Raw genomic sequence first — 25008 nt, forward strand, 5'->3', positions numbered from 1 at the left:
TTCAGTTGTTGTCTGTGTAGCATATGAGATTCACTCAAAACTCATACTTTACCATTTGCTTGTCATAACTGAGAGGTATACACCTAAAAAGACAGTAACATCTTGAATAGTAAATGAAAAATTATAATATTTTACAGGTACTAAAATAATGTCATTTCCCATTAAGTTTCTCAATACAAACTTTACAAAGGATAAGGAAGAACACAAAAATTTGCCAATTGTTTCATTTGGAAGTTATTTAAAAGTCCTCTGACCTCTACCCAAGGACTTCTTCAAGACAGGAAGTAATAACCAAGATATGAGAAAAAAATCGTTGTACACATGTTATTAGGATGCTTTACTCCAGGGATGTCATTGTTCCCCTGCTGCAGGCAGCCACAGTCCGTCCTTACTCTCTTTTCTATCATCCACCCATTCTCTGGATGATGAACCACCAAGTTTGGTTGTCAGATAATGGGTAGATCAGTTATACATTTACATAAATTATTATTTTCCATTGATCTCAGAGCTCTCGGATGATTTACAGCCTTTGAAAATTTAGTAATACACTGAATTAGCAGAGAAATTTGGATTCTGCACCTTTTGCTTTGGAAATTATCACTTTAATCTTAAGAAATAAATTAAATGGGAAGATTTTTTAAAAAGCAACCACAATATTCAACCCACAATCATTAAAGAAAATGAATATATTCAAAGTCTAGTAATAATATTGAAAGAATTTTATATTGCAATTCTTTCTGAAAACAATTTAAAACCAGACTTGGAATATTACTGCCCCTTTTAATTAACAATTGTGAGCTGATTATCTGTGAACCATTATTTTGTACACCTTTAAAAGACTGGAGTGGTTCCTAAGGTTGTGGCAGGACTAATTGACTCTGCTATTTTTGAGATCTCAAGAAGAATTACAGAAGCACAACTTAGGGCCAAGCTCAGGGCTGAAGTTCCAAACCGATGAAAGTTTGGAGATGTTTGTATATTTGTTTCACAGATTTTGCCCAGCCTTTGCAGAGAAAATAAAAGAGAACACCATGATCTGGTGCCTCCACCAACAACTTAAGGAGCGTGACAAACAGGTAAGGCAGTCACACCTGTATCTGCAATGCTACAAGCCGGACAACAGCTGTGCTGAAGGGCAGAGGTGGTGAGAGATAAGGGCTGAGATGAAGAAGGGGTAATCCATCAGCAACACTGGAAGGTCCTACCACTCCCATCACCTGAAATACAAACAGAGCACATGACCAGCCTTGACTATTGCAATTTCATGCAACCGTAGTAAGGGAGTCTCATTCAATAATGATAGTAGTAATAATAATAGTAATAATAATAATAAAAAATTGAAGGTTGGACATGTTCCTTTCAATCTTTCTCTCTTGTTGCCTTCTGAAGGCATGTAATATCTGGAGTCAGATCGAACATTAAACTATATTCAGCCAAGGTTTTGTAGAATGTTTATAAGTAACTATGTAAATAATGGGAGATGAACTAAAAAGCTATTCTAATTGGGAGATTGAACACTTGTGGATACAGAGGAATGTAGTCAACGTTCTTTTATGGAGCAAATACTGACAACAATGATGATGGCAACAGCTCTATTTGCACTAGGCATTCCAACTACAGATTATTGCTCAACTAGTTAAGCAGCAGATCCTGTTCAATGAAATGCTCTAACATGGTTTCCATACATTGTACAAAACCTCGTCAGGACCAGACTCTAGATATTGCATAAATGATTAAAATTTTGTTTGCTTTATATAAATCCTAGACTGGCCAACTCATAATTTCGCACTAATATGAATAAATAAGTAAATAAATAAAATCCACTTTGCATTTTAAACTCCCCCACCCCAGACTACCTCAACTTCTAGCCAATTGTGTGACTCCCACCACCCCACTCTCCAACTGGCAGCCCTCAACTCTCAGCGCAACTTGAAGAGGTGAATTGTCAAAGTAGTGCGTGGGAAGCAGTACATCAAAATCCCATCTGTGTGGGGATGGGCCCTTGTATCTCCCCACGCACCACCTTGAAATGTACCTCACTATTTTCAGTGTCACCTGAGCCATCTGTTTTCATGGGTAGATAGGGGCACAAAGTGGTTGACCTGTAAATCTTCAATTCAGAGACGTCAATAGCAGAGTTAAATTTTGCAAAGTTTCATAAGATTGCCACTTGGCTACTCACCAGATTGACACAGACATTGATCAGTGACCTAAGGTGAGGCAGGAAGGATATGATTGGCTGCCTCTGAAGTGTCAAACAAACCCCTTCAATCAAATTGCTGGCAGGCTCCCACTCAACCTGTCGCCTGGAATACAATATAGGAGCCATTAGCAGCGTGGCTCCTTTCTGGAGACAGTCTGAAACAAGTGAACGAGACAGTGATTCTGACACCATCTAAGACAGGATGTGTATCTGAGACAACAAAGTGCTTCACACGGGATGGTGTTTACCCATGTTGTTCCAAAAGTACAGAGCACACTGGGAGGGGAAGAAGTTACGGAAAACGTAGCAGAGGCACTCCTGCCCCATTCGACTAATGAGACAAAATCTATTGAAGAAAAAACAGAGATGATGAATGGGTTGCATTTTAAGTTCCCTGGTTTTAGCTGTGAGAGGAGTCCCTAAGAATAGTATTTTAGGGGCCCATTACTGGGGTAATTACTCCCAATAGAATTAATCTGACCCTGGCTGCAATTCTGAAATCCATTTATCAGACTACACTTGATTCCATTAGCTTTTGCACTACACTAATACAATTGGATTTATCTGGCTTAACTCTTGACAAAAAGATCACATTAGAAGAAAACAGTCTACCTATTTTAAAAGTGTTATTTCTTGATTTCCCAAGAAATATCACTTTGGTTACTTTCTATGATAGTATATGTGGTGGGATTATATAAACTCAATTAGATGAATATGGAATTTTTTGTAATAAAAGTCAATCTAATCTGTAATTGTCCCAGTGCTGGAAGATTGATCTCTGTGGTCCCAATATAACAGTTTGGGTTTTGCTGATATCAATACTATTTCCATATTTTTGGGGAAATACTTTCTAAGCTTATATTTCCTATTGAAGTGGAATCCCTGCAATGACAAAATGAAAATGTATTCATAAGTGAGTGTACATTGATATCTCTGATACTGAAGGTGCCCTAGTGGTCCACAGGTCACGTTCAGTCAATTTTTCTTGTGTTTAAGCAGAGGTTACATAAAAAAGTTAAATCTAATCCAACCTCATATTTACATCATGCTTCCCAAGAAAATTGCCTACCGCTAACCAGTCAATGTATTAATTCAAAATCTGCTTCTGGGAGCCTGATATTCTTTATAACAGTATTAATTAGATGACAAATGGGTCAGTTTATGGAGATGTTTAACATCTTTAGATGTTGATTTACTTAAGAAAAAAGAATTTATTTTTACACACCCTCATAAGTCAGCTATAAATTTTGGATCAGCCATTTGCCAATACCACAAATGTTCCATTGGGATCACTAATCAAATAGTGCTTTAAGAGTAGGCATTTCTATGCCACTGAAATAAATAACCTTGAAATCATGTAAAAGCATTCATTATTAGGATATAAAAGAGAATAAGAACAAGCCATTAATTACTAAAATGGAAAATTTTTATTAGTTTTTTTCCCTAGTGATTCCTAATGGCTGCATAAATGGGAAGAGTACAAACTAACTTCTGGAAAAGTCCTGATAAATGGAAGAGCAAGTGCTGTAATTTCTTGGGCAGGAATTGCATTGATTGTTAGGTTCAGTTTAAAGGAAGAGAAAATTCTATTACTAATCAAAATAACACAAACTTGAAATTACCAATTTAGTGGATTTATTATCATACATCAATTGAACTACCTGCTCACTATGATTATAGTTTCCGAACTGGGCCCACATCTCTAAGTAGGCTGGTTCAGAGACATCACTCCTAGGGATGTTATGAAAGGACATTGCTCAAGCCACTGAACAGAGATCAAGTGGTATTAGTATTCATTTAATATACTAAATTAGAAGAAAAGGTAAAAATTAGGAATTTGTTATCAATTGTGAACTTTGTAGCTGCTATTTGACTGATTACTTTAAAACTTGGCATTTCTTGAAATTGGTATTGTATACAATATTTTGAACATATAGTTAATTTTCTTCTTTACTTAGTTATTTTATTTATAAGACATACCCTACATTATTTCAAAAGTGATTAAAGGGAACCAGTTGGATTTTTTGTTTGTGTCAAAGAAGAACAGGAAAGCTAAGAAATGGATAGATTTTTTTTCAAGATGAACACATATATTTTTAAAGAAAATGTTATTGCCTCAAAATATACATTCTTATTTTTAGATAATTATAGATCTGATTAGCTATGCACATATTCCAACTGTAAACTTTCAAGTCATTAGTTTAACTCAGCAATCTATTCTTTTAACAAATGACCAATCCTGACTTTGGGGTTTGTAATGTCAACAGCTAACTGCGAAGCCTTCTCACCTCAAAGTGGGCATCTTGTGAATTTTGTTGAACATTCTATCCAATCTCTTTAAAATGAGGATGAGGGCGGGCCTCACTGCCTCAGCTGTCCAGTCAGTAATGGGTAGCATCTCCATGATGTAGCGCCGAAGCCCACGGCTTTCCATTGTCTGGGTGTCGTATGGTGCCAACTTCAGAAGGGAGTGTGCAATTTCTGCCAACCTAAAATTATTTTTTTAAAGAACAAGTTTAAAATGCCATAATGGGAATCTTCCTGCACAGCATCATGACAACTAACTCCTTTTAGGACATTAACTCCCTGAACAAGAACATTCTTCCAAACATTTCCCACCACTCTGCTCTTCTCATATATATCAGTACAGTGAAGCCTGTAAATGTATATTAATAGAGAATCACAGAATGTTTCACAGGTAAACATGAAGAACATTTGATGAGGCAATAAGGTTAGGCCAGCATACCTAGAGATCACTCCTCAGGATAGAGATTCACGCACATACATGCACACATACACATGAGACATATAAAATATAAAAGAAAACCTTAACTTTAATGAACAATCACATCACTAATATACAATTTCTAAATAAGCTTCATAGCTTTAAAATGCTGTGGCTGCTCACAGTCAAGGTCAAAGTCTCACTGTAAAAAGCAGTATTCTTTTTTATTACATCCCAAGGATCTCTTCAAACTCAATTTCTTTCTGCTTCCTCAAGGCTTCCTTCTCTCATTCTGTTGTATACATGGATACTCCTGCTTTGCTGAGAGTCTTTGATTGACATAGTTAGACTTTCTGGATGGCTTTGGACGTGGTTGCATCCCCCTTCTTGGATTTCCCAATTCAATTTCATACTGGAACATCCAGAGAGAAAGTGGCGCTGCTTCCAAGATTTTCCCAGGTTCCCAGTCATCAGACCAAGTGATTATGCCCTAAATGCCGGATTTTCTTAGGGGTAATTGGCCAACAAGACTGATTGGATGAATGAGGTTTCTGGCAAATTTAATTGCTGGCTGACTAAATAATCTTCCAAACTAGACATATCTAATCATTTTCTAAATAATACAAAAACAGCAACACACATAGTCTTGAAGTCAATTTAACTTAATTTTATATGGAGAAAACATAAAAATTTTTTTAAAAATTTGTTTTTATATTTATTTAATTATCTGAAAGGCAGAGCGAGCGAGCGAGCGAGCGAGAGAGATGTCTTCCCACTGGTTCACTACCCAGATGGTTGCAATAGCCAGGGCTGGTCCAGGCTGAAGCCAGGAATCAGGAGTTTAATCCAGGTTTCCCACGTGGGTGGCAGGGACCCAAGTACTTGAGACATCCACTGCTGCTTTTCTCAGTCTATTGGCAGGGAACTGGATTGGAAGTGAAGCAGTTGGGGCATGAACTGGTGCCCATAAGGGATGCCATTGTAACAGGCAGCAGCTTTATCTGCTACACTACAATGCTGGCCACTATTACATATTGTTTAGACACATTTTCTAAAAAGTCAGGAGCAAATAAAGCCCATTTAATTGGTTGATATATCTTTGAATCTCTTTTTATTTGAGATTTCCTTCTCTTCTGCTCTTACTATAACTTATTTGGCTGATTGACTCTCCATGGTGTCATCAACTTAACCTACCATATTTAATTCAATTGTTACTTAAATCTAGGAACTAGATCTACCGGCTTAGTTTTAGTTATCTGGTAAGAGTATCTGGTGTGTCCTCCATCAGGAGGCCCACAATACCTGGTTGCCACTCCTTTTCTGATGTTAGCTGCCACTAGTGATCTCCACACAGATCCTCTGATGTATTAGGAGCAGTACAGTGATACCATTATGTGGTTCCTTTTCTCATATATTAACCATAGCATTTTATTAAGCAGAAATTGTAGTTATCCTAGAGGACAGGCAAGATAGGACAAACATTTGACAGGCTTTATAGTATAAGAGTGCCCCTTTTGATTTTGGCACAATCACAATCACAACCAAGCTAGTGCCTCTGTAATACTTGGATTCCTCCACACCTGCCTCATCTCACGAGATCTCTGGGGGATTTCCTACTGTACAAGGAAACTCACTGTATCTTTGGAGGTCCACAGGATGAGAAGTTCTTTTCACCTTAGGCCCCTAAATCCCTTCCTGCTGATCTTTTCCATGAAGCCTCTTTTATTAGAAGGAAATAGTAACTAACTCTTCATCACCACTGTCTTCTCTTAAGACTGAGCATTCACATGGTCTTGGAAATTGTGTGTAAAGATGTGCATTTTAAAGAAATTATTTAAAACAGTTTACATATTTTTGTTCACCTCTTTTCATAAGTGCACACATACTGTGCAGAAAATAGTTCTTTTCATGTTGTTTGTATAGCAGATAAGAATACATCTATATGCGTTTATTTATTTTCCCTTATTATTTTAAAGATAGCATTTGGAAATGCTTGAGAAATGATCAGTCTTGAGGCCAACACTGTGGTGCATTGGGTTAGCCACCTCTGCAACACCAGCATCGCATCTCAGAGTGTGTGGTCAGTTCCTTGCGAATGAACCCTGGAAGGCAGCCCATGATGGTTCCAAGTCTGTGAATCCCTGGAACCCACATTGGAGACCCAAATGGAGTGCCAGGTTCCTGGCTATGGCCTGGTAAAGTCCTTGCCATTGCGGCCATTTAGGGAATGGTCCAGTGAATGGAAGACTCTCTGTCTCTCTCTGTCTCTCTCTGTCTTTCCCTCAAAAATAAAACAAATCTTTTTAAAAAATGATCTTTCTATCTATGTTAAGCATGAGAACGATACTCAGAGTTAAGTCTGAGAGTAGGGATTACTACCTGAATTTATGTATTTCCTGGTAATTTAACAAAGTCAATCTGTTTTGAGCATTAAAAATCTTTCATTTTTTCTTGTACTATCACATGAATAATCTCTTGATACAGAAAACATAACTATGGTCCTTTCCCAATGGCAGTACAAGATATTTTTTCCCACTTAGAGAGAGATGGAGAGAGGAGGAAAGAGGGATAGAATGTGCAGATAGAGGTCCTGCTGCTTTGGCAGCTCTGGTTTTGGTAAATGAGGTGATAAATTCCTTCACAGCAGAGAATCTAGCTAACCAAGAATATTTTCCCTGAGAGCCTTGTAATCAAGCACATATTCTGCCAATGCAGGCATACAGATTGCCTCAACAGTTTCTTAGCTCCCTGCCTCTGTTTAAATTCTTCCTGCAAATATATCTTGTATCCTTTATATATAACACCCCATTCTCTTTTGTTAAAAATTAACTCTTTCTCTTTAGGTGACATAATCTACTCTTTTGACTTTAAATACCACCTGTAATTATTATATTTATATATTGATCTCTGAATTCTACACATATCCAAAGGCATTCTTGATTTAGGAGAGAATCTTTAATTCTGTCCTTGGCTTCATATAAGCTCAAAGCATTTGGATCTGTCTGTACTCAGCAACACAGAGTATCTGTCTAGACAGACAAGAGTGGGCATGTGTTGTCTTTATCAAAAGCGTGTTAGTATGCATTGTGTTAGTGTAGCACATTTAGACTTAATATCCCACAGGCAGGAAGTATTTTGCTCTCCTACAGGTCCAGTTCACGAAGTAATTATGCTCTTGAAGAACATTATCCTGGTTTCACATAGGCTGCTGTTGTAGGGAAGACCAAATCAACAAACTTATTAGAAGGTTGAACTAAGGTGTCTGCTAGGGTACTTATGTTATCTGGTCAGATAATAAACAGTGACTGCACTCAAACTGAAAAAAAAAAAAACTGCATTATGACAATGCATGATGCCAACTTCCTATACTGACAGGTATTCAGCTGTGTGAAACCAGTACTTTCTATGGGGATTTTGTTGAAGGTGTTGTTCATCAAATCAGTCTTTCCTTTTAATAAACACTAAACAGGAGACGTTTCTTATTCTTTGTATTTTATTTATTATTTTAATTAATTAATTTATTTTTGACAGGCAGAGTGGACAGTGAGAGAGAGAGAGAGACAGAGAGAAAGGTCTTCCTTTTCCGTTGGTTCATCCCCAAAATGGCCACTACGGCTGATGCACTGCACCAATCCGAAGCCAGGAGCCAGGTGCTTCCTCCCGGTCTCCCATGCGGGTGCAGGGCCCAGGGACCTGGGCCATCCTCCACTGACTTCCTGGACCACAACAGAGAGCTGGCCTGGAAGAGGAGCAACCAGGACAGAATCCGGTGCCCCGACTGGGACTAGAACTCAGGGTGCCAGCACTGCAGGCGGCGCCGGCCTATTCTTTGTATTTTATAAAAACATCATTTCACCAAACAGCTGGTGGCTTTTGTCTTATTGATGTTAAGATTTTGTAATTGAGCATTTCCATTCACCGCTGTAATAACTCAGAAGCTCAAAGTCAAGCTCATGGTTAAGAAATAACATCTAATCTACTCTCATATGGATTTCCTATGCTAATATTATCAAAAACAATGATTTCCCTGCACATTTTTCACATTTTGTGGCTCTCTAATTTACATGTTATCACTTTGTCTCATTTAATTTTCTAATCTGCCCTACATCTTTTATAAAATGCTAAATTCATAAACACAAACACGAGTATCCCACTTGAAACTTTGAATTATAGTTATTTTCTTATGTCTGCCTCTTGAATTGTACTGTGACAATCCTGAGGACCAGGATTTTATTTTACATACAGTGTCTGGCATAGTATTTGGGTCATTCCAATTAGCAATAATATCTGTTGCAGGCTAGGTTTATGCCAGATGAGGAGGTAAATCACTTTAAATCATGTTCTTCATTTAAGCTTTAACAGATGTTGACCTCTAGAGGGAGCTCCAGGCCCCTTTGACAATTGTATCCTCCCTCCAAATGCCCTAAGGGAGGGTATAGATACAGATGGTTAAGTTGTAGGCAATTATTTTACCATGATCTCTCTCCCCCCCCCCCCTTATTCTCTCTCTGTTCCCCTCATTTGTATCCATGTGTTACGAATATTTTTCCCTTTCTCTCACAAAGTGACTGTTGGTAGTATGTGACGTTCCTCTGTTCACAGAATTCCTTAGATCAACTAGAGATGGTCCATAAGAAAGGAAGATGAGGTACATAGAATCCTTGGTTACTACGGCAACAAGACCTTTACATTTCAAACTTCCCTCCTCCCCCTTTTCTGAAACCTCCTGTCTAGGAGCTGAAATAAGCTCTTGCCAATTACTGCACATTAAAGGGTTTGAGGACATGGGATGCTCTTGAGTTCTCCAGAGGCACTGCTGGGTGTGTGTCCAACTCAGGGGATAAGAAATTAGCGTTATCAGCTCTTCTGGCCTCCCAATTTCCTTCACTTAGTACATTCTACATTTTTATCAAAGGATTTTTTTTAAACAAAAAAGGTTAATTGTCAAGAAATCTGCTTGTTTTAACAAATAGCAATGCTATTTTTGAAAGTCTAGAATTTTATACTACCTTTAGATTGATATACCAACTAAACCTTCCAAGCTATTCTTTTGTTACAAATTATTATTTTAGGGAATTTTTAGGGCTGCTCTTTTGAGACACAGATACATGGACTGTGATTTTCTACTTTAAGAACAGAGTCACCCTGACCATCCTGAGATCATTTTTGCTGGATTGAGTGTTCACTTTACCAGAGTGTTCTGTATGATATGTATATAAGTCACAGGGAATAAATCATTCTGAGTGTTTCAAAGTTTTTATTCTGGAGATTCCTACATACCAACCTAACACACATTCAGACACATGGCCCAAGCTGTGTCCACACTCAGGGGTAGCAAAAGCAAGGCCAGTACCTCATGTGGGACTTCACATCCAGCAGCTCCAGGGCAGTGACCCGGGGCTCTCCAGCCAAGTTCTGTAAGATCTTCAGCCTTGGCCCACAGTGCTTATAGAATTCTGTGCATATATTCAGCAGGGACTCCCGGGGTCTCCTGAACTCTTCTCGAGCAATTCGTTCATCCAGCTCCTCTCTGGGAAGGCCTTGCCCTTCTTCCAGCAAGTGAAGGTTTTCTCTGGGAATTATATAGATTAGCTAGGTCTGAAAAAGGTATTCATGTGGCAACTACAAGAGGAGAGTAACACACTGAAGAAAACATATGATTTCTAAAGAGTTATTGAATCAATAGGGTAAGGGCAAGGAGAATTTCATTTAAAAGGACAAAGAAATTTTATCAGCTTAGAAAATATATCATCAGGCCAAATTGTAGTGACTTCACATTAGTCACTTTTACAGATTTGCCCAGACATAGCAAACCATGCATCAATTAAATGGAATCAAACAGAACCAAATCCCAGCTCAAAAGGCAATCATTTCAATACATGAGAACTGATGTTGAAAGTCTTTCTGTACCTGATAAAGTGCAGTTTGGCTCCTTGTTCCTGGTACCTAGGAGTCAGAAAAAACAGTCCAAATAACTATCAGAGCAAGAACACGGGCCCTCTGCTCGGGTTTCTTATAAACTTATTCCTAAGAAAAGCCTCTGAGACTATACATTTTGCTAAGTTCACAAATACAAATAATTGTCATAAGATATAAAAGTTTTATCTTTCAACTGGCTATCATGAATACTGCAATTACAGTTGCTATGAAAGCTAATGCATTTCCATATAACTCGTTGAAGACAAATATAAAAATATGAAAAAACTCATAGAATACAGTCACATAAGATACATTCTTGAAAGCTTTCACATCTAAGTTTTAGTCTTATCATCATATGTTCTGTTTTAGGTGACCATAGGATGAGACATGGCTGACACCTTTCAGTTTTGGAGACTTATTGCTTTAGGATTTGATGATCAATTGATAAGAATTCAGAATTTTCCAGGCACCATTCAAAAAGTAATTGTGTGTAAACCAACATACCTAAAGAATTCCTTAAATATCACTTAAACTAGATCATCTTTTCTTTATATAGGAAATTGAGGCAAAAGTTAACCATCATTTCAAGGAATTTATAGTTAGGTTTGGTATATATCTTTATATTTAACATTAATATATCTCATGGAGCAAGGAATTAGCTTTATATACGATACACACTTAAAAATATGCTTCAGAGAGAGTGGGAAATGATTGAGTTTCTGCTTATGATCTCCTTGCTAATTACTTCATTCTGAGAAAAAGAATTCCTAAGTTGATTTTGGGTTTGCTGTATATTAAATCTTCTTTGGAGGAAGAAGCTAATTAAGCTTTTTGCGTGTGTTCTAGAGTATTCAGAGGTTCGTAAAGATTGAATGAAGCAGGTAAAGTCTTTTTTTTTTTTTTGGACAGGCAGAGTGGACAGTGAGAGAGAGAGAGAAAGGTCTTCCTTTTTTCCTTTTTCCATTGGTTCAAACCCCTTAATGGCCGCTGCGGCAGCTGCAGCCAGCGCACTGAGCTGATCCGAAGCCAGGAGCCAGGTGCTTCTCCTGGTCTCCCATGCGCATGCAGGGCCCAAGGACTTGGGCCACCCTCCACTGCACTCCTGGGCCACAGCAGAGAGCTGGACTGGAAGAAGAGCAACCGGGACAGAATCCGGCACCCCGACTGGGACTAGAACTCAGTGTGCCGGTGCCACAGGCAGAGGATTAGCCTATTGAGCCGTGGTGCTGGCCAAAGTGGGTAAAGTCTTAACTAGCATAGCCAGAGTCTGAATTCTACCAAAACAACAGGAAGAGACTGTCAGCAAACACGAAAGCATCATTTGAATATGTAAGCCAGAGCTTGATGAAATGTCCGTAGAAAACATGTCCAGAAGAAAGTAGGTTCACTCTGCATAGTTGCCCTGGGAAGGAGCAACCCCCTCCCCCATTATTGTCTCATTTGCTTTTCAGTGGAGGCAAATGAAATCAGGCTGGAATAGTTCAGAGACCACCCAGGAGGCAGAGAACACTGAGTACGCTCCTGAAAAGAACGCAATGAAAATACCAATTTATGAAGGTGGATTGAATGTCTCTTTGACAACCTTAAGAGGAGCCTTGGTATTTTCTTGTAACTTTAATATCTACTGTAAGTCAGTAATTTAGATGCTTAGCAGTATGTTTGAATCACTCCATTTTATATTTATAAGATTTACTTTAAATATCAGCAAAACTTGCCTCAGTTTCGGTATCTGAGATGTGGAAGGAATGTTGTAGTTTTCAAAGCAATTGTTTTTATTACATTTTTAAGGCCCGTTTTTAGGTTGCTCATTTTCTAGATAGAAAATAATCCTTGTCGTCTAGGACTACTTTCGTGCCTCCATATTCTGGAAGAAGAACTTTATCTCCAACTTTCACACTAACTGGTTGAATCTCCCCACCCTTTCCTTTAGAGCCTGATCCAACAGCTACTACTGTTGCTTGCAATACTTTTCCTTGAGATTAAAAAGTAACTAAGCTCATAACAGTTTTATTTTCCTTGGAAGGTTTCATATACATTATTGATTATTTTCAGGATTCCTTTCATTCCCAACAGCTGAAATTCAGGTTGTTTATAATTGAGAGATTGCAGAGTATAAGGTACGGTGAGTTACCTGGTATTCACCCCAGATGACATGGTGTGGTTGGCTGTGGTAGTTCCCTTATGACCTTGGTCACACCTGCTCATCTGTGGGGCTGTCATGGGCCTGTAACAATGATAGTAATTGCCACAACAAAACAACAAATCAGAAGTGGAAACATTTATGAAATCTTCAAATTTCTGAAGCTCATGTAAGTTTTTTTTTTTTTAAGACTTATCTATTTACTTGAGAGGCACAGTTAAAGATAGAGAGAGAAAGAGAAAGAGAAAGAGACAGAGAGAGGTCTTCTTTCCACTGGTTCACTCCCTAAATGACCACAACAGCCTGAACTGAACCAATCTGAAGCCAGCAGCCAGGAGCCAGGAGCTTTTTCTGGGTCTCCCATGAGGGTGTAGGGGCTCAAGTACTTAGTCCATTGTCTACTGCTTTCCCAGGCTAAAAGCAGGGAGCTGGATGGGAAGTAGAGTCATATAGGATGTTGGCACGGCAGGTGGATACTTAACCCACTACACCACAGCATTGGCCCCATATACATAAGTTTTAAGTTCACTTTAGAGTCTTTTTTCTTTAATTTTTAATTTTTAAAAAATTTTATCTATTCATTTAAAATTACATTTATTTATTAATATATCAAGGATAAATTTCATGAATTTTGTAGATATTATTCTAAGAATACAATGATACTTTCATCCCTTTCTTCTTCCCTCATATTTCCTTTGGGCCAACCCAAAGATAAGAGCCCAGGACTCAATCTCAATTCAGTTGCACATGTGGGTGGTCAGGGACCCACATACTTGAGCCATCACCTGCTGCCTACTTGAGTGTGTATTAGGAGGAAGTGGGATTTGGAAATGGAGCTGACTTGACCCAGGCATATGGGAGGTGGGCATCCCAAGCAGCAACTTAACCACAATGCCAAACATCCACCCCTGACCAACATGTTGAGTTCTACCTTTTGCAATCCCTAGCAGAGAATCCAGGTAACTCTGCCTGGGATTCTGGCCTAGACAACTATAGATAATAAATGAGTTTTGTTTTAAGTCTCTAAATTTGTGGTAACATAAACTAACAGAAAATAATAAATACAATAAACTTATTTATAATATAGGTAATACCACCTGTATAACTGTTAAGTTTCTTTTTCATGAGATAAAGAAATAGAAAGTTTGAAGTGAAAGGGGATTCTTAGCCTCTTTTGTAAAAACCAACTTGGTTGTGAGTACTACCAATAGGTGAGGCTTCACCAGAATAGTAAAGACAGTGGAGTACCGAAAGCCACAGAACTGTAAATGCCAGAGCTCCATTCGCAACTCTCCATGGAAATTTGGGTAATTCCACTTTGATAAGTTAATTGAATTGCCCTTATGAAAGGGAATAGAAAGGAGGGGCTCACCAACCTTGTGTAATATGAGAAGAAATAACTAAAATGGCCCGAGGGGGAAATTGATGGTTTTCCTCTTCTCTGATTGTAGGAAGGGGCTAGTGATGTAACCAGATGGATACAGAAGGAAGAGTGTAAGCTGCATATTTATTTTTTGGGCATTCTTCCTCCCAGGACTTTCATGAAACCATCAACAAAGCATTGGGGTTATTTCCTGTTGGAAGAAGCAGTTTGCCCTGGCTCTCCGTTCCACCTCTTCCTGGTTCCTCAGTTGAGGCGCACATGAGCATTGCAGTCTAATACTCTATTGAAGACTTTTGAGCCCTCCTCTGCCTATCTAGTTTGGCAGTGTACCTCATGGTTAGAGACTGAACACACATTGAAAGTAATGAAAAGCAATTTCCCTCACTCTGAAAACATCCTCCCTGGACTAAAGAGCTTCAGCTAGCTGTCCTACCAACACAGCATGACGGAGCTGGAGAGGTTGGTATTTTTTGGTGGGGTAAGTCAAATATTTTTGGGCTAAGGGTGTGGCACTTTAGACTGGGCACACAGCATGGAAGAATGGGGAGGAGCAAAGACACAAATCCAGGAAAATGATGTCTTCATTCTCACCCTGGGGAAAAACATCTCCTCCCAGATAATTTAGATGGGACCGGAGAAAGAAAATGAATCACAAGCATAGTGTCTCGCAACTGCTTTCTCTACCTTCACTCCATGTGAGCCCCAATCTGGTCTCTTCCTTGCGGCTCAATTCCTTCTGCTTCTAAACCCAAAATTCTTGTGACTTGAAATTAATTTAGGGCTGAATTCTGCTGCCAACTGACCTTTCTACTTCTAAATCTCCCAACACTCTCTCAACATTATTTATACCTGTTCTAAAGAAAATCTGTTAATTCCAGCATTAGAATAATATTCTGTAGTTTGGACTTGCTGTGTAGTTTCTGAAATTATCATTAAAAAACCCTCACACTAAAAAAATATAACTCCTTACAATAAAACAATAATAGAATGCTTAGTTAGAACTGCAGATATGTCAGGTGTCATAAAATGCCACGATAGTTTTTAAAAATGTGGATCCCATTTTCATACTCATTAAATTGGCCCTTTTACAAAAGATTTGTGACCACACAGTTAAAAATGTCACAGAAACCCGGCAAGCTATATGCAAATATGTGTTCAGCAAGCATGGGGAGATTACTTTCATTACTACTGCAATTCAGAGTAGTATGTACTATTTTTTCCCAATTACTTAGGGACTGTTTATAGTTACAGGATGTAAAGGGACAGTATCTCTAAATAAAGTCTTGTTTTTTCAGATTCTCAGCCACCACCTATTTTCTTCATCTTTTCAGTAGGTATATACGGCTTAAGGCTGGGAATCTTTGTGTCAACGGGATTACCTGGTGAGGACCTCCACACTGTATAACAGGGCCTGCAGGGACGTCGCAAGGGCAGCAGTGGCAGCAATCTCCTCTCGAGCAGCAGGTACTGTCTCCACCTGTGACGTCTGCCTCTTTAGCTTTTGTAGGTAACACGGAACTAAAGCTTCCAGGACCATCAGCATTTGAAGACTTTAAGCAACAGAAAGAAAACCAAGTTACACTGTATGTTCTACTTTCGTTGAGTGTGTCATATTTAGCAGCATGAAAAAATGGAAAGCCTCTAGGGAGGTAATGCCTTCTAAACTCCCTCCCCCCATCTCAACCCACCCAAATCAACAGAAGATGGAGTTGCTGGAAGTGTTCACCAACATCCATTCATTCAGCACCTGCTGAAAGGTGATGGATTCTGTCTCAAGGAAGAATGTAATCTAATCAGGGGACTTGGCTGTGTATATAAACAGTTGGTGGAGCTACACAGTCATCCAGAGAAGCAGGCTTCAGAACTGTCAACAAAGCTTCTTTTCAGGAATTTTCTAAGAGTGATTTTTCCAGCCTGTGAGACAACCCAAAACCCTTTCCTGGGAGGCTGTCTTTCTAAAGCTTAAGCAATTTTATAACAAGAGTGTGTGGAAACAGTCGTGGTGATGAGGTCTGACACTGCCTCCTTAATGGTGAGAGTGGACACCACTCACTTTATAGGACCCACATTCAATGTGATATGGGGGTGTCAGAAACATCATCTCAAAGGGGAGGTAGACACGGAGTAGCTTTTATGCAAGGTGGACTTTGAAAACTGTAGTGCATTTTTTAAAAAGATTTTATTATTTATTTTCAGTTTTGAAAAATTTATTTTATACTCTGAGAAGCTAAGAACTCTGCCACACACAAATCAAATTTAGAATTCAGGTTCTTCCCTAGTTTACCTACTTCCTTTTGAAATTTTATAAACAAGATTTTGTACACAGGAGGTAGCAGAGGACAATTCCAGTCTGCTTGTTCCAAGCTCGAAAGGTAACTGCACACACCTTGAGGCTAGCCGGCAGAGGGGGGGCAGGCAGGCCAGGGTCAACCCTCAAGTGTTTTTTGCTCTCAGTGACCGTGGGAGTCCTCTGGAAGAGGACCCAGGGTGGGGGGAAGGGGAGGCGTTCTGTCCTCGGACGCCTCTGCTGGGCAGCATGGGCCATCTGAAGACCAGCCTGCACTAGGGAGCTTCTTGCCGACACGGGGCATTTTATTTATTTATTTGAGAGGCAGAGTTACAGACAGAGAGAGGGAGAGACAGAAAGGTCTTTCATACACTGGTTCGCTCCTTAAATGGCCACAAGAGCCGGGGCTGGGCTGATCTGAAGCCAGGAGTCAGGAGCTTCTTCCAGGTCTCCCACATGGGTGCAGGGGCCCAAGTACCTAGGCCATCTTCTACTGCCTTCCCAGGCCATAGCAGACAGCTGGCTCGGAAGAGAGGCAGCCTGGGCACAAACCAGCACCCATGTGGGATGCTGACACTGCAGGCAGAGGCTTAGCCCACTATGCCACAGCTCCAGCCCCAAGGTGCATGATATTAACACAAATCTATCATTGGGAGATTTCCCTCAGTGGAGTCCAGTTTATAAGGTGTGGATTCTGGAAAATAACACTGGCTGATTGATATCCTGGAGAATATCTATTCTCCTGCCTACAGATAGCTGGGAATTTCTGCTGTGGTCATTACCAATAGTGACCACTGCTTTCTGGTAAGTTTGCTTAGAATACATGTTCTGGAGACAGGAAACAACATTGTTTAGAATTTGAAGGATATGGAGCAGAGTGATGAGACTCTAAAGTCTAACTACCTCTTTGACAACTTAAAAAATGAGGCAGAAAATCAGTTCTGCTTCCTGTAATAATTAAGAAATTGTTGTCTCATGAGAAAGGCTGGACAATTTTTTTTTAGAGAATAATGAAGGTATCACATAGAAGCTAAAACTGCCAGGTATTTTTTTGGAGGGACTAAGGTTTTAGAGAAAAAGTGGCTTATTCAGTTCGTTCAGACATTAGGCAGGACTTGCTTCCTCCAGGCATTGGCCAGTATGTAGGTAACATTACTGCTGGTGGTAAAAGTTGATACAACCATCTTGAAAAACTTTATGGTAGAAATGCATATATATGTGTGCACAAAGATATATACTAAAGGGTCGGCATTGTGGCATCACATGTAAAGCTGCCACCTGTAATGCAGGCATCACATATGGGCTCTAGCTGGTGTCCCAGCTGCTCTTCTTCCAATCCAGCTGCCTGCTAATGGTCTGGTAAAAGCAGAAGAAGATGACCCAAGTGCTTGGGCCCTGCTACCCACGTAGGAGACCTACAAGAAGGCACTGGCTCCTGGCTTTTCTCTGACGCAGAACTGGTCATTGTGGCCATGTGGGGAGTGAATCAGCAGGTGGAAGATTTATTTCTCTGTCTCTCCCTCTCTCTCTGTAACTGAATTTCAGATAAATAAATAAATCTTTTAAAAATGATATACACAGTTGTGTCCATCTTGTTGCAAAAGATAGAATTTCATTTTTAAACAGCTGAATAGTACTCCGTAGTGTATATATACCATACTTACTTTATCCAGCCTACAGTTGATGGACCTCTGGGTTGATTCCATATCTTGGCTATTGTGAATTGTGCTACAATGAACATGGGGGTACAGATAACTCTTTCATATATTTAATTATTTTGGTTTCGGTAAATTGCCAGGAGTGGGATGCAACTGGAAACCAGTCCCCCAAAGACAGATATTATATGTTTTCCTTGATCTGAGGTAACTAACAGAGTATTTGAAATGTAATGTATTGGAGTGAAATAGACATTTTGAGATTTAATGATTGTTTACAGCTTTTGTCTCTTCCATTAAGGAACAGTGTGTGTGTGTGTGTGTGTGTGTGTTTGTTGTTGTTGTTCTCTTCATACTATGTGTTCAAGTCTTTTACTTAGTATAGGGTTAACTATATGATCATTAAGTAAACTGAAAATAAATCTTTTATAAAAATTAAGAGAGGGAATGTGAGGAGGAGGAGGAAGGTTGGAGTGTGGCCAGGAGGGAGGGTTGAGGGAAGTGTCACTGTTCCTAAATACGTATATATGAAATACATGAAACTTGTATAACTTACATAGAATTTTGAAAAGATATATACAGAAATGCTTGTTGCAGCATCATTTGCAATAGCTTCAAATTGGATATAAGTGACCATCAATAAAAAATAATAAATTATGACATAGCACAGAATGGAATATTATAGATGAATGAAAAAGAATAAACTGCTGTTAGACATGATATAAATGAATCTCATGAAATAATATTGAGTAATGGAACTCAGACATTAAAAAGCACCTATCATATTATTTAATTTCAATGGAGTTCAGAAATAAGTAAAGCTGCTTCATTGTGCTGGAGATCAGGGTAATGGTGCCTCTGTCTGATTTTGTTATCTGAGTAGTAGTTAAATAGATGTATAACTTTAATACCATTCATGAAACTATAAAATTATCATCTTAAAATGATTTTATATAAGTGTTGCACTTAAACAAAATACAAAAGCTTATTTGAAAACCAAAGACACACACACACACACACACAGAGAGAGAGAACATGCTTCCATCCACTGGTTCACTCCCAAAGGTCTGCAACAGCCCAGACTGGGCCAAAAACAGAAGCCAGGAACTCAATTCTGGTCACTCATGTGACCAAGTATACCTGCTGCCTCCCTGGAGTGTACATGAGCAGCAATCTGGTTCAGAAGTAGAGTGAGGACTCAAACTCATGGACTTTCATTTGGGATGCAGGCATCTCAAGCAGCAATATAACTGTTGTAACAAGTATTGACCCCTAATATAGATTTATTTAAAAAGAATTTAAATGCAACAGGAACTTGGTATCCCTGTAAGAATACCCCAGAAACCAGCTGCTTAAGAAACCCTAACTGGGGCCGGCACTGTGGCGTAGTGGGTAAAGCTGCTACCTGCAGTGCCAGCATCCCATATGAACGCTGGTTCGAGTCCTGGCTGCTCCACTTCTGATCCAGTTCTCTGCTATGGCCTGGGAAAGCAGTGGAAGATGGCCCATGTCCTTGGGCTCCTGCACCTGCATGGGAGACCCAGAAGAAGCTTCTGGCTCCTGGCTTTGGATCGGTGCAGCTCCGGCCATTGCGGCCAATTGGGGAGTGAACCAGCCTCTCCTTCTCTCTCTGTGTAATTCTGACTTTCAAATAAATAAATAAATCTTTAAAAGCAAAAAGAAACCCTGACTCTACCCAGACATCAAGAAGCCTCTGATTTAAATTGCACGGAATGGACATTAGGGAGGATTTTTAAAAATTAATTTAACAGTATTGGACTTTGGCCTTTAATTAACAATAACAAGGGAATTTGTGAACTCTAGTTCCTTTTCATTTAATGTGTTTGAATTTTAACTTGAAATAATTTTATGTCTTATTTGGAATTTGGTAGTAGGGAGCTTTCTTTTTATCCTCATGCATTTTAAAACTCAATGCAGAATTTCTGAAACATGCTATTAACAGGATAGCTGTACACATTTGGGATGGAAAATATGAGCAATATTTTACATTCAGGTATGGAGTGGACTTGAACTTAGCAGAGGTTTTGATCCATTCTAGAACCTTTTTTGGTTCTTTTTTGGAACTTTGACATTGTAGGAGCAGGGCCACCCTATTATACTGCTCTTCTAGACACAACCACAATCCAGTTTGACACAAATAAAGTGTTTAATACTCGTTGTTTTTCTAAAAACTAATTAATTATTTATTTTCATTTAGTTGGAAGTCAGAGAGATGGAGGACAGAGAGAGAGAAAGAGAGAGAGAGAGAGAGAGATCTTCCATCTGTGGGTTCACTCCCCAAATACCCACACAACAGTCAGGACTGGGGCAAACTGAAGCCAAGACCATGAAACCCAATCTGGATCTTCCTTGTAGGTAGCAGGGACCTAACCACTGTAGCCATTACCTGTTGCCTCTCAGGATACACATGAACAGGAAGCTAGAATTGGAAGAGGACCCAGGATTTGAACCCATGTATTTCGACATGGGATGTGGCATCACAAGCAATATTGTAAATGCTGTACCAAACACCCACCATCTCATCATTTTCATAAGTGTTGGGAGTGTGGGAAGGTGGGAAGCATTTCTTAGTCATTCCTCATGTTTCCTTCTGGTAAAAATAGTTCAATTAATGTAAATTTTGGCCCCTCTTGGCCCATTATTTGTTCTGGCCTAGGAGAGAAGATCCAAGGGACTAAGGCAGGAAGACATAATGTACATAATCAGTTTGGCTTCTTCCTTATTTCTGGAAGAGTTCGCCAACAGACTGGCACTATTAATAGAGACAAGAGACTTATATATCAGACCATGGCTGACATCCTGGAATTGAGGTGACTCACCCTCTAGGTGAGTGTTTTGGATTCCGTGCACTTGGTAAAATGAAAAGCAAGATTTATAATCTTATCTTTCATGTGACAGCTCTTTGAGATGTATTTTCCTAAATAGTTTTGATATCTCTTTTGATATTTTGTTTGCTACTAATTTGTGCACTACGTGAGGAAAATATTTTCCAAAAAGATGAAACATTTTAACCTCTATACAGATTTCAAATTAGGGGCTTTCAAATCAATGAGGATTTACTATTTTCAAGACTTCTGCTATGCCAAATTTCCTAAATTTAATTTTTAAAAACTTGAGTTTTAGAATATTACAGGGTGATGTTACCAAACATAACCTTTGTTTTGTTTCATTTTATTTCCTTGCATATATACTTATTGCAGGCATGGACAGTTACCTTCTGAATGATTCAGGGGCATATGCCACCACAGTAACACAGAGTTTAATGGCTTCACTGATGGAGAAAGTCAGATCTTCATTCCCATAGCAGAAATCTGAAAAGACAGAAAAAATCATGGCAGGCACACAATCAAAGTAGATTCCTCTGGGAGTAAAGAAAACCTTCTTACTCCTAAAGTTATTTTGTCAGTCATATTTTTTAGCCTTTTCTTTGTTAGATTTTATTTTTCAAAAAAATCTATCGATTATCTATTTATCTGTCTATCTATCTATCTAGAAGAGTGACAGAGGGAGAGACAAAGAGAATGCGCTCTTCCATAAGTTGGTTCACTCCCCAAATGGCCTCAATAGCTGGAATTGGGCCAGGCTGAAGCCAGCAGCCAAGAACTCCATCTTGATCTTGCACATGGGTGGCAGGGGTCCAAGTACTTGGGCCATCAACCATTGCCTTCTCAGGTGCATTAGCAGGGAGCTGGATCAGAAGTGGAGCAGCCAGGACTTGAAGTGGTACTCTGACATGGGATGGCAGCATCAGCAAGTGATACTATAATCTATCACACCACAACACTAGCCCCAGATTTTATCTTTAAACTGTGAAAACTATTCATTTTTTCCATAGAATGGACATGAAATTATGTTCCCAATTTTTAAGTGATAAGATGAAGATGAAACTTTTTTTTTTTTTTTGGGAGGGTAGTTTTAGAAGAATTATGTTACAGAGGACACCAAAGGACATTTGTATAAGGCTTGAATTATATCAAGCTCTACACATTCAATGATCATACAAAGCCATTTTGGAGGGTAGTCACTTAGAATTACCCAGGATAAACCAACTTTCTGAAAGTTGCAGCACTTTCCTTTAATACAATTCTCATGGCATACAATGTCTCACTCTTTAGGATCGACAAAAACATTTCAGGAAAAAAGGAGCTAAAAAATGTATACACTCAATTGATATCATTGTTCCACTGTTTTGCTGTTTTTATTTAGTTCAAAATAGATTTTTTAAAACAATTACAATGAGAAAACTAATGTCAGGAAAAATAATTTCATTGCTTTTACCTAATGATTTAAGAGGCTTCTCGGCTTTCACCAGCTCTAAGATGTCAAGTATGTCAGTAGTCTCCCCCTCCAGGGACTGCAGCAAGTCAAACAAGCACTGAGCTGACACTCCTTTGCTGGGCCCATTATTGGCAGCATCCTGTATAAAAAATTGTTTTTTAGTTTATTGATTCCCATCTTAGTACTAATAGAGTTTGACCATGAATTCAAATTATTTTATAAACTTTATTATGAACAACAACCACAACGTTGAAACCCAGCCCTTCATCAGTGTCTTTAATGAAAGCACCAGATGCCCAGGCACCAGTCTCCTTGCCTCCTCCCTGAAAGTGTCCTTGCCCTGTCTTTTGATAGCACTAAAATTAACTCACTGGATTGACAGAATGGTACAGTTGGCACTACAAGGTTCTAATCACTGGACTCAGGAGGCCATTTGCTTCTCCAGTAGATGACACTTTGATGGCCACTGTTGTCTTGGGGGGTCCCATTTAGGATAATTTCAGGTCTGAGCCAGAAAGTACTACCTGAATGGCACCCCTAGAGTGATTGAAGCCCATTTGGCCATCATAAAAATTACCTGAAGAGCAAAGCATCATTGACCACTTAAAGGAAGGCTGTGAGCACCACCGACTAACCAGGAACTTGCACATGTGCTAAAAGTTTACCTCTCAGCTCCATCTTTACTCTAGATAATCATCACCCTTTACCCCTTGGGTTGCCTGGGTATTAAGTGATAGCTGGCCAGCTCCTTTTCCTAAACTTTGCAAATAAATCCCTGCTGTCTTCATTGCCTCTGTGTCAGTGACTGGCTTTCTGTGCATCAGGTGAAGGAACTCAGGTTTGTAAGTTTTATAGCAACTCTTCCAGCAACTTGGGGTATTGTTCTGGAACAGCATCTATCTGATGTTTAGATTACATACTTCTGCATCCAGCAATGCTATTGCATAAGTATGGAGTAGTACATCTGACTCTTACGCAGTTGGCATAAAATGGTCAAGACCTAATTAATAACTGACAGTTTCCCTAATTTTTTTTTTTTACCAGTTTCCAACTTACAATCAACCAGCAAAAGCCATATGTGCACCATTATCCAGTTACATAGGATGCCCTGCTTCTAGTTAGCTTGCCAACTGCTTTAGCAGGCCAGCAGCCTCCAACTGGGGCATACCTGAAGCTTCCCTCTTTTTCCTCTAGAAGGCTTTCCCACTCCCCTACCTGCTTCTGCAACTCTGCCAAAAAAGTGATGGCAGCTGACTGCCTTGCTCTATATCTACAAAGCAATTCTGAATAAATAACCTTTGTCCCTCTCACTTGATTGGTCTTCATTTACTTCCATAGAGCTTACTCACAGGAAACTCCAGGAGAGGGGCCACACTAGCAAACAGCTGGAGCACAAAGGGCTTCCGGTGTAGAATGTAGAACTGGTGGCAAGCAAATTCGATGGCTTGACGCAACTGGGGATTGCTTTCATAGTCAGAGTATACCTATGGAAAACACCACATATTCAAACATGATTTAACAATGTATCAAAATTGTATTTGCTTTAAAAATTCATAGCTATGGGAAGCATGGAGGGATGTAGTTAATTTCATAAACTGGTAGAGGGGAGAGTAAAATGGAATAGACTTTCCAGAGAGAAATTTGTTAATGTACATATAAATACTAAACATCAATAGGGCCGGCGCTGTGGCATAGCAGGTAAAGTCGCCACCTGCAGTGCTGGCATCCCATATGGGCGCTGGTTCGAATCGCAATCGCAGCTGCTCCACTTCCAATCCAGCTCTCTGCTATGGCCTGGGAAAGCAGTAGAAGATGGCCCAAGTGCTTTGGCCCCTGTACCCACATGGGACACCCAGAAGAAGATGCTGGTTCCTGGCTTCGGCGCAGCTCTGGCCATCCAGTGGATGGAAGACTTCTCTCTACCTCTCCTCCCTCTGTGTAACTCTGACTTTCAAATAAATAAATCAATATTAAAAAATAAAAATATACTGTTCCCTAGGAAGTTTTTGAATAGGAATTTATCTCAAAGAAAGAACTGGACAAATGTACAAGATATATGTCTAATAGTTCCTGTTGTAAGTTTGTTTAAAATAGTGGAAAACTTGAAACCACTTAAATTATTCATAAATAGTGATTGGTTAAGTGAATTATGCTACATGCAAACAATGGAATACTGTACAGTTATATAAAATAATGCTATAGTGCTAAATGGAACTATTTGAAAACTACCTATAATATTCTTCGTATAACATGAAAATCATGTTACAAACTTAATATATGGTATAATCCAACTTTTATTGAAAGAATCACACACACTCGCACATACACACATGCAGAAAAAGAGAAAACGAGAGAGAAAGAATGTGTGAATGTATGTCAGAGAGAGAGAAAGAGTG

At 39.2% G+C, this 25008-nt stretch overlaps 1 protein-coding gene across 14 annotated transcripts in view; it reads right to left on the reverse strand.

Annotated features, from left to right (window-relative positions):
• Positions 1 to 25008, reverse strand: part of UNC80 (unc-80 subunit of NALCN channel complex) — a 243325-nt gene that overhangs the window by 29811 nt on the left and 188506 nt on the right. For all 14 annotated transcript variants that reach the window (XM_002712440.6, XM_089329902.1, XM_002712438.6 and 11 more), the window contains 10 exons: positions 23962 to 24096; positions 22613 to 22751; positions 21549 to 21645; positions 15751 to 15921; positions 12979 to 13071; positions 10839 to 10874; positions 10282 to 10500; positions 4492 to 4692; positions 2183 to 2306; positions 1092 to 1217 (listed from right to left, as the gene is read on the reverse strand). In XM_002712440.6, the coding sequence (XP_002712486.3) occupies positions 1092 to 1217; positions 2183 to 2306; positions 4492 to 4692; positions 10282 to 10500; positions 10839 to 10874; positions 12979 to 13071; positions 15751 to 15921; positions 21549 to 21645; positions 22613 to 22751; positions 23962 to 24096 (1341 nt within the window). The remainder of the gene's footprint in view (positions 1 to 1091; positions 1218 to 2182; positions 2307 to 4491; positions 4693 to 10281; positions 10501 to 10838; positions 10875 to 12978; positions 13072 to 15750; positions 15922 to 21548; positions 21646 to 22612; positions 22752 to 23961; positions 24097 to 25008) is intronic.

This window comes from Oryctolagus cuniculus, chromosome 3 (assembly GCF_051225735.1).
Source record: "Oryctolagus cuniculus isolate XC-2025 breed Fujian yellow rabbit chromosome 3, ASM5122573v1, whole genome shotgun sequence".
NCBI classification, from domain to species: Eukaryota; Metazoa; Chordata; class Mammalia; order Lagomorpha; family Leporidae; genus Oryctolagus; species Oryctolagus cuniculus.